Source organism: Setaria italica, chromosome V (assembly GCF_000263155.2).
Source record: "Setaria italica strain Yugu1 chromosome V, Setaria_italica_v2.0, whole genome shotgun sequence".
Taxonomy (NCBI): Eukaryota; Viridiplantae; Streptophyta; class Magnoliopsida; order Poales; family Poaceae; genus Setaria; species Setaria italica.
Window position 1 is genome coordinate 40157500 of NC_028454.1, and position 10418 is coordinate 40167917.

A 10418-nucleotide genomic window follows, 5' to 3' on the forward strand; every position below is an offset into this window, starting at 1 on the left:
TGACAAATCGTGGAATAATTAGGCTTAATAGATTCGTCTCGCGATTTAGCCTAGGGGTTGTGCAATTAGTTTTGTAATTAGACTATGTTTAATACTCCTAATTAGTGTCCAAACATCCGATGTGACAGGGGCTAAAATTTAGCCCCTCCCTGCCAAACACCCCCTCAACCAGTAAACTACAAGGAATTTACAACTGTATCAGTAGTTCAGTACTGAACACTGGTTGATCCTAAAGTTTGAGGGGAAAAAAAGGAGAAAAGAAAATGTGGAACTTGATCAGAGAATAAATGGCATTGATCGGTGTAGATGGATACCACTACGGAATTGATAAAAAAAACATTGAACTCGAATACTGCATAACACAGCGCGTACATGCCATTTATTACTTACTCCTACTGTTGTAGCGTGTACAGTTCCTTCTCTGCAGTACAGAGCAAGGAGGAAGGCACCACCACGCATTACGCATTCAACAAACAACAGGCATAGATCCGGAATCAGTTAGTTGTCAAGTATCTGAATTGATTCATTCAGCACCTCGCCCTCGGATGCTCAACCAGCTTTAATTCTTCAACAAGACTGATGAAAATGATATACACGTCTTCACCACCAGGTACGTGTGAACAGTAGAGTCGCTGCTTACTGTTGCCTCCTGCATGCTATAGGAATACAAGGCAACGACACACCAGCAAAATTTTAGCAGTGCGCAGGTGATTTTTTTTCTTTTTACATTGAAACTTATGTAGCATGTAACAGACTTTTTTTAATGGAGTACTAGCATAGCATGCACCAGAGTTGATTTCCAGTTTACTCCACTAAACACCCACACCATATCAGTTACAGTTCCTGCTTACCTGTACAGCATCTTACAGCGCACAGGTGTATGCTCAAGTGCTCAACCAAGTGCGCTACAGTATCATCATCGAGGTAAAGAGAGACAGCACTGTGGTTTCACAGGATTGGAATGTATTTGCATACCTAATTTAGGACCATCAACAGGAATCTAATTACTAGTTACAATTACCACTCTTGGCACGATGGGAGTCGTTGAATTCATCGTGACAGAGTGCGTTGCATTTTGCATGAGCTCTGCCTCTGCTACATCTTGACGTCCGAGAGTGTGACCCAGATGTGCTCGAACACCTCGACGATGAGGTCGTGGTACTCGGCGGCGTTGAGGGCCAGGTAGCACGCGAGGAGGTCCTCGAGGTCGGCGGCGGTGCGGATGCCGTTCTCCGCGATCATCTCCTCCATCGACTCCCGGAAGTCCCGCCTCGGGTCCCGCGACGTCTTCACCACCGCGAAGCTCTCCGCCAGGGGCGGCGGCTTGGTCCGCGCCGGCGAGCGCGGGGTCGCCGCCGGTGGCTTGCACTTCTTGGACGACGCTATGCGCGGGGTGTTCGCGCGGGTCTTGAGGCGGCGCGCCGACGACACGGATCGCCTCGGCTTGAGCTTGCTTTGCTCGGGAGGAGGAGGTGGTGTTCGCTGGGTCGCGTGTTTCAGGACGTCGATGTGCTTGTCCTCGAGCTTCTCGCAGCCGTCGGGCTCTCTCCCCGCCGGCTTGGTCGTGATCGGTGGGAGCGTCTTTTCCGGCCTCTTGTTGGTCCGCAGGTCGATGATGATCTCCGTGGCGGAAGTGAACACCTTGCCGTCGAGCTTGCCGTGGGCACGGACTTTTGCCGTTGGTTTCTTCAGGTCTTCGTCGTCGTCGCTGCTGTAACCGACGAACACGTCCCGGCGGCACGGCGGGGTGTCGGGCGCGTCGAGCACCACGAGCTCCCGCCGGCGCCCGCAGCGGCAGCCGGTGGCGGAGGCCGGCGACGACGCGACGCCGCTGCTCCTGCTGCTGACCGAGGAGGGCGCCGCCAGCTTGACGGAGCGCCTCCGGTGGCGCCGCCTGGACCGGCGCGGCGGCGACAGCTGCAGCGGCGGGAAGTGCGTGTCGGAGGCCTTGGGGTGGAGCGGCGATCCCAGGACGAGGTCCCCCGCCCGCGGCGTGTAGTAGTGGGACGCCCTGTGCGGGAGCCACGCGCCGCCGTGGCCGTGCCTCGGCGTGCTCGGGAGCGGCCGCGACGCGGCCCCGCGCGGGCTGGCCGCCGAGGCAGCGGCGCCGCCCCGCGCGCGCATGTCCCGGAGCTTGAAGAACCACGCGTTCGGGATCATGTCGGACAGCCGGAACTTGTGCCGCCCCATGGCTGGCTGGCTGGCTGCTGTAACCTTACAGAGGAATGCAGGATGACAGCAAGGGAGACCGCCTCCGCGTTCACTGTGCTGCTTCTCTTTGCTGGCTTGCTGTTTCTCTTAGCTTGCTCTGTACGAGGAGCAGAGGCGCAGGGAAGACGATGGCGAGGGCGAGGCGAGCAGAGTAGGAGCGCAGCGCAGGAAATGGCGCGCACTAGAGTGGGGAGGAGCGCGGGAGGAGTCTGAGGAGAGGAGGGGACGCGAGGCGCCTTTTGTCCTCGCGCTCGCGCGTCGCCTCCCTCCCGCCATCCCTCTATGCGGCGTGGGCCCCCACACCGGATACAGCCGACGCGGGAAAGCCACCGCAGGGGCTCAGACGGAGAGAGATGGGGGCCGCTCCGGCTCGCGCTCAGGTCAAGCCCGGCCGAAACGGCGACGCAAGCAAGCAGCCACGCCATGCCACGCACGCACGCACGAAGGAATCATCTCGTTCGCTGGCGTCGCTCAATCGCATTGTACTGTGCCACTGTTACGGATCGCATTGTTGATCGTAAATCTGAAGAGAACGAGCTCATGCTGTCACGCACAGTGTGACTATCCTCTGGCGATCGATCTGCCGATGTGAAAGCCCTGATCTAGTGATCTTTAAAATTTTCCAGGGATAGGGGGATGGGGGTGCGCAGAGAGTGTTGGTCGGAGGGAGATGGGCCTGCACGTAGGATAGATCCTAGATAGATAGGAATGGCTGCCTTCTTCCTCTGCACTTCACTCCCCGTCGCGCCCTTCAATTATGCGCGTCAACAGCGTTCTTGTCCGTGAGTCGTTGCCGTTGTTTAATCGCTTTACTATCTCTACATCGCCTGCAAGTCTCTGAGACCAGCAGTAGTTGCCCGGCACTCGTGCGGTGGGTGCGTGCAGTCGGTGGAGAGGGACGCGCGTTGAAAACTTGAAATGGGCACGGGTCATCCGGGTGGTGAAATGGAGCAGCGCATGTGTTGAGCGATGTGTGATTAGAGCCGAGAGGTGCATAGAGATGGTTCGTGTTGGTAATCGAAATCTAAGCCTGTCGTGCGCGGCTTTTCAAAGCTTGCTGTGCAATGCAATCTCTGTTCCATGGCTTGTCACGTAAGAAACGCACGGCCGCCTGACAATGCTCCTGAGCCTTCGTGCATGCGGGGTATCGACACAGGAGTGCAGGACCATGCTGTAAAAGTGAACCGGGCTTGTGTCTTACGGCGCAAGAGATTTTTCTTGTCCGGAGCAGGCGTCGTCTCGCAACTTCGTCAGTTTGGTTTAAGAGACAAAAGAGATTTTTCTAAGAGAGGACGGATAGGGGAGCTGCTCGATCCGTCGCGAGGAGTTCGCAATCATGCTATCCAAATCCTAAACCAAGGTAGTATCTGCGATTTTTGTTTAAAAAAAAAGGTAGTATCTGCGATTCCGCGATGGAATATATTCCTCTGGAAAATGGTATCGGCATTCCGCAATATACTACACAGGCGAGCGGCCCGCGTTTTCCCCACCGATGTCAATATGTCATGGCACCGCGCGGGTTCGGGGGCAAAAGACAGGGCGATGGCGTGGGCAGCGACGCCGACGCCTCATCCTCATCCTCCGTCCTCGCGCGCGCGCACGGGCGGTGCGCGTCGCCTTGGAAAGGCACGAGAACACGAGATCGGCCGTCGTCGCCGCCGGGGGGCAGCACGTACGCGTCCCGGCGGCCCGCGGGATTATTTTACCCGGCCTGTCGGGCGTTGCGGTGCGCGGCCGCGGCAGCATCGCTCACCTACTAGCAGTCTACTCTACCACCACGGCCGATGGATTTGTTAATCGTCCGGGCACCGGCAGGCAGAGAGATCCTGTGTCATCCTCTCTCCTGGCTCCCCTTGCCTTGCCCCCCCACGCCGCATTTCGCGACGGGAGAGCCAGAGCGCCATTAGTTTAAGCTCCCCCGTGCCATCTTTCCCGGGGACTGATCCCTCCCTCCCCTAATTACGAGCCGCGACACGGTGCCCCGCGCTCGCTGGCCGGCCGTCCTCAAGATTCGCCATGCCCGGGCCGGGCGGGCCTCCGTTGACAACTGGGGCGGCCACATCACTCGGTGGCGACCTGGCGTCGAGGCGTGAGTGACCAGCAGATACGGCTGCTGACGAGACGAGCCGAGCCGGGCGTCGCCGCTGAGATTAAGGTCCCCCGTTTGCCTGTTCCGTCACGAGATTAGCGTGTCCTGTCCTGGTTGATTCGTCAGCGACCAATTAAGTGGTTGGGGAGGACAGTGCCGGCGTTGGAGTATAGCGTACGTCCGGCCGCCGTAGCCGCGCCCTCTTGGTCCCGGCCGGTGACAGGACCGCATACCTGCTGGGTGCTGCTGCTGCGAGACATACGCATCGGAATACGGATGCTTCGGTGCCACGGAAAGGGGCGTATAACAGTGGACGGGCTCGTGCTGGTCCTAGCCACCTAGGGGATTACAAGCGCGCTCCAATCGTTTTCCCGGTGGTGCGTGTGTAATGAAATGCGAAAGGGATCAGCCTCGAAACCGGGTCCATACATGTACATGATCTGCCGGGACCAACACTTCAGATTTTATCCATCCACGTATCAGTACGAAGATCTAGGAAGCTGAACATAATGCATATTGGTGGTAGTGGTACCAGAAACCGATCGAAACGTTGTTAAGCCGGTGTTAACGTGTGAACGACGAACGAGCACCTGATGGTACTTCCACTAAGATAGCACACACGTACTCGTCGACTCGTCGTGCCAAAATGTACTGGTAGTAAATTTTTTAGACACGTACTGTACGTACTAGCGTAGGCGAGGATAAGTCCTGTTGGCAGAGTAGGCTTTGACCTGACATGACAACACACGTGCGAGACCCATATAGGGGGACGCGCGGGAGGCTGGGGCAACTTGGCGACGCGCCGACGCCCGCCGTAGAAGAGACGGGGGAATGGACGGGACGAGCGAAAGGAACGCGGAGTCTCCGGGCCAGGCTATTCAATGACAAGGACGCCGCAGCAGCGAGCGAAGCCTCCAATGTCCGATCTTCAGCTAATCTTTTTTCTCCTCTTGGAGGCCAGCTCACGACGCATGCCGGTGGTCCATCCTCGAACACATTCCAGTGCTCGATCGTAGGTAGTTTAGTTTAATTTAGTCCCTAGCTAACAACAGATGCTCGAAATCTCATGCTCACTCTAATACCCAATCTACAGCGCAAGCAGTGTCTGCATTTCTTCAGGGTGTCACTTGCATACTAAGTACTGGAAGAAGACGAGACGACCAGCTTCTTTAAATCCTCGCGACCATGATATAGAAAGGGATCGGGAGCGGCTTTGTAACTGCGTTAGGGATGCGTGGCTTCGATTTGATCGCGAGGGGCCGGCGGCCGGCGCCGCACGAAAGGTGCGTGACATTGCATGGCGCCAAGATGCTGCCGATGCTACGACGACCTGATGGGGGAATCAAGCGGAGACAGTGCTACGAGGCAGGCCATCATGGAGATATTGGAGATTGCGGCACCTGATGAGGTCCACATGACTGTTGCTTTCTTGCTTCGTTCAGCTCATAGCGTTGTTATTTTGCAAGCTGTATAAGGCCATGCAGTCAGGCTTGCTGGCCCAATCTTCTCTTCCAAGTGATCCCTGTTTTCTTACTAACCTTCGGGCCTCAATTGTCGAATCGGAAACTCTCATTGAGTCGCTCAGATGGTGCAATAGCAAAGATTAGCTGTCCAATTGATCTGAAAGCAGGGCCGCAGTAATGTTTCCCTTTTTTTTCCTTGAGGCCGCAGTTATGTTTGGATCGATCTAGAAGGTCAAGCGTAGCAGCAACATCCAGGCATTATGCAGCACGAGTAATTGGAGATCCTAGGATTAGAATAACAATCTAGTACTAGGTCTTGATAGAATTTGCTTTCTACAAATGAACTCATCCCAGCCTGGGTTAAAGTCAGGCCTGCTCGGGGCTCTATGCCAGAGTTGTACCTTGTACTTATCAGGAGCCAGGTCAAGCAAAGAAGATAAACAATCATGTCTATCAGTCTATGATTTATGTCCTGATGACTGCGCGTGGTTACTTTCAAGCTAATGCGAGGCCCTGGGCAAAGCCCACGTTAATGCACGTCTCTTCATGCAACTGGAAGGTCCATGTGTGAACACTGAGCAGGGAGACTAATTTCTCAAGTCCTCACCAGAAAATGATTAGGGCCAACTAAACCTAATTTCTGAATTAGCAGAATTTCCTGAGATTTGGTAGTTTTACGGCTGTAATTTTCACAACTGTTTTTTCATTTCTATGCAATCATGCAAAGTGTTTGTGTTTCTGTGCTCCACAAATATCCCTTCATGTACACATCAGCTTTTTTTAGATTAAAGATTGAAAAAATATCCAGCCTCAACCATTCACAAAGTGAATGTTTACAGCCACAGGGAAGTTTAAACCGCGGTTCTCAGATCACCATTACATCAAAAAGAAACTAAACCAAGTTCAGGTCACAGAAACTAAAAACATTAGGCGTGAAGTCTGTTGCTGAATTTCTATCCAAAATTGTGGAAGATCTCCGTGACCGTGATCTCCAACTTGCAGCAGTTCTCTTTCAGATTAATCTTCTCATTCTCTTTAGATAGCAGTGACCATGATCTTGTCCAGTAGGTCCCCTGAAAATGATCTGCAAAAAAGAGTTAGGAACACCACCTCATTTCTATTCAACCAAATGGCCTAGCAAAGAGCAGAAGCGCCCACAAGAATTTGTTTTCTAATATTTATAGAGAAACCTCTAAGCCAAGATCCTAACAAATTCGCAACACTAATGGGTGGTTGAATACCAAAAGAGATATAAACCGCATTCCAAATGAACCTTACCATATGGCAATCAAAGAATAAGTGTTGTATTGTTTCGTCAGAACTACAAAAGCAACACTTCATACTACCTTGCCATCTTCTCTTAGCCAGATTATCCTTTGTCAATATAATACCTTTCTTTAGGTACCACATGAACACTTCGATTTTGAGTGGCACTTTTATTTTTCAGGAAGTACAGAAAGATGGTGTGCCTTCACTCATAATGCCTGTATACATGGATCTCACCGTGAATTGCTTGGTTCTATTCGGTAACCATACAAAAACATCCTTTTGATCAGAGAGACTATATGTCGCCACTTCTTCAACAAGGAGGAACCATTTCTTTAAGCTTTCTCCGATCAATGCACGTCTAAACGACACATTCAGGGGGATTGTGCTTAGCACACTAGCTACGATTGCATTTTTCCTTCTTGTGATGTTATACAGAGAAGGATACCTTTTCATCAAAGTATCGTTTCCTATTCATAAATCTTTCCAAAATCTTGTTTGGCTCTTATTGCCAACTTTAAATCTGCCGTATGAGAGGAATTGGTCTTTAACCTCCATTAGGCCAGACCAGAAATGTGAGTCACTTGGCTTCTTAGAAACCTGTGATAGTGACTTATGATTTAGATACTTTCTCCTGAGCAGATTTTGCCACATACCCTCCTCATTTAGAAGTTTAAATAGCCATTTGCTTAGCAAGCATCTATTATGGGTTTCAAGGTTAGTGATTCCCAGTTCTCCCATATTTTTTGGTTTACAAAGAATGGACCATTTGGCTAGTCTGTACTTCTTCTTGTGCTCATCACACTGCCAAAAAAATCTAGATCTGTAGTAATCCAGTTTCTTTAGCACCCCTTTAGGTATTATAAAGAAAGACATCATAAACATTGGAAGACTTGAGAGCACAGAATTTATTAGCACTAATCTTCCTTCAACTGATAAAAGTTTACCCTTCCAGCTGCTCATTTTTTTCTGGAATCTTTCTTCGATCAGACTCCAATCTTTATTTGAGATTTTATGATAGTTCATAGGGATGCCCAGATATTTAAAATGAAAGGACCCCTCTTTGCAGCCAAACAACTGTACATAGTCCCCTACAATCTCTTTGGCTTCCCTAAAACAGAAAAGTTCACTCTTGTGGAAGTTGATCTTTGGGCTAGATAACTTCTTGAAAGCACACAACACTAACTTCAAATTTCTGGCATGTTCTAAATCATTTTCCAAAAAGAGAATCGTGTCATCGGCATATTGGAGGATTGATAACCCTCCATCTTCCAAATGAGGTACTAGACCCCTAAACTATTCATTATCTCTGGCCCTTGTGATAAGAATTGCTAACATGTCTACCACAATGTTCAAGAGGATTGGTGATAAAGGATCCCCTTGCCTCAATCCTTTTTTAGTTTGGAAAAAAGCCCAATATCATCATTTACCTTAACCCCCACGCTGGCCCCACTAACAATATTTTCAATCAATTTGCACCATAAAGGAGAGAAACACTTCATTCTTAATGCTTGTTGCAAAAAGAACCAATTTACTTTATCATAGGCTTTCTCAAAGTCAAGTTTGAGAATCAGCCCATTCTATTTTTTCCTATGGAGCTCGTGGATTGTTTCATGTAATATGACAACTCCTTCCATAATATACCTTCCTGGCAAAAAAGCCGTATGTGTAGGTTTTATGATTTTATTTGCCATATTTGTAAATCCGATAGCCACCACTTTTGTAAAGATTTTGAAGCTCACGTTCAACATACATATGGGCCTATATTGCTAGATTATTTTAACCTCTTTTAGTTTTGGTATCAATGTTAAGATCCCAAAATTCAGACTAAAAAGAGGGAGCTGATCCTTACGGAAGTCATTAAACATGGCCATTAAGTCATCTTTCATAAGACTCCAGAAAATTTGATAAAACTCAACTGGGAATCCATTAGGCCCCAGAGCTTTATTTTGTTTCATTTGAAAAATGGCATCTCTAACTTCCTTTTGTGAAAAACTGTTAGTTAAGATACCATTTTCTACATGTGACACTTAAGGAATATCCTCAGTCATAGATTCAATCATAGAACATTGCTCCTCTTTTGAGGTCCAAATAAACCCTTGTAATATTTTGTGATAAAAGTTTTAAGGTTCTCTTCACCTTCAACTATATCCTCTTCCTATTCAAGCTAAACAATTCTAGTTTCTCGTCGCTTGCCATTCGCTACCAGCTGGAAGTACTTGGCATTATTATCCCATTGTAATATCTCCGTGGTTTTGGCTTTTTGGAACCACTTGATTTCCTCCTCTCTAAGAAGTTGGGCCAACCTATATTTGATGCTTTGTTTTAGATCAATTTCCTACTGACTTAACAACTGTGTTTCTGCCTTTGTATCTAGTTCTGATGCCTTTCTAAGAAGTTCATGTTTTTCCTTTTTATAAGCACCATTAATATTTTTTGCCCATCCCCTTAGAAATTGCCTCAGCCTCCTAATGTTATTCTACCAAATTTGCATTGGTGTGTTGCCTTTCTTTTCACTAACCCAAATCCTTGACACTTTGTAAAAAAAGTCATCCCTCAGAAGCCATCCAAGTCTGAATTTGAAAAGAGGTTGCTTCTTACCCCTGATCACCTTCCCCTATGTTTAACAGTAAGGAGTATGATCTGAGATCTCCCTGCTCAATGCATCAACCGTGGCCAAAGGAAATTTATGCTCCCATTCAGTGCTAACTAGAACTCTATCTGGTCTTTCATATGTTAGGGTTGCTAAGGAATTAGCCCACGTATATTTACGTCCGGACATCTCAATTTCCCTTAAGTTTAAGCCATCTATGATAGCATTAAAAAGAAAAGGCCATTTATCATCGTACCTTTCATTGTTCTTTTCACTTGAATTTCTAATGATATTAAAATCCCCTCCAAGCACAATAGGCATGCACAAGCTCTGTAAGAAAGCTCTCTTTCAATTTAGGTTGGGCTGCTCCATATACAGCCACTAGCACCCACTTAAAGTTATCTTTTTTATTTATTTCTGAGTCGAAATTTGACATAGAAGTCTCCTTCATCAATGCTTCCAATATCTAAGGCATCTAGATTTACTCATAGTAGAATACCACCAGACTTGCCATGGGGTTCTATCCAATGGCAAATAAAATTTCTCCCCCCGCAAAAGCTATTAAGCATGGATTGGGAGAAATCTCCTTTTCCAGTTTCCAAAAGAGCAATAAAATCTAAGTTCTGCTCTTTAACCATATCAGCTAGAAATCTTTTTTTAGCCAAGTCACTTAGACATTTGCTATACCAAAAGATTCCCTTCATTTGGAAACTTTCATTAAAATATTAGTGCAAATCACCTTACAAGTCTTTCTTTTACGCGACCTAGCATTAGACTTGTTTCTCTTTAAGACAAC

General features: G+C 48.6%; 1 protein-coding gene across 1 annotated transcript; it reads right to left on the minus strand.

Moving 5' to 3' along the window:
* Positions 1-792: 792 nt before the first annotated feature.
* Positions 793-2416, minus strand: LOC101773811 (transcription repressor OFP2). Its single transcript, XM_004970340.2, has one exon. It carries the CDS (start codon positions 2188-2190, stop codon positions 1096-1098), a length of 1095 nt encoding a protein of 364 aa, XP_004970397.1. The 5' UTR covers positions 2191-2416; the 3' UTR covers positions 793-1095.
* Positions 2417-10418: the final 8002 nt, after the last annotated feature.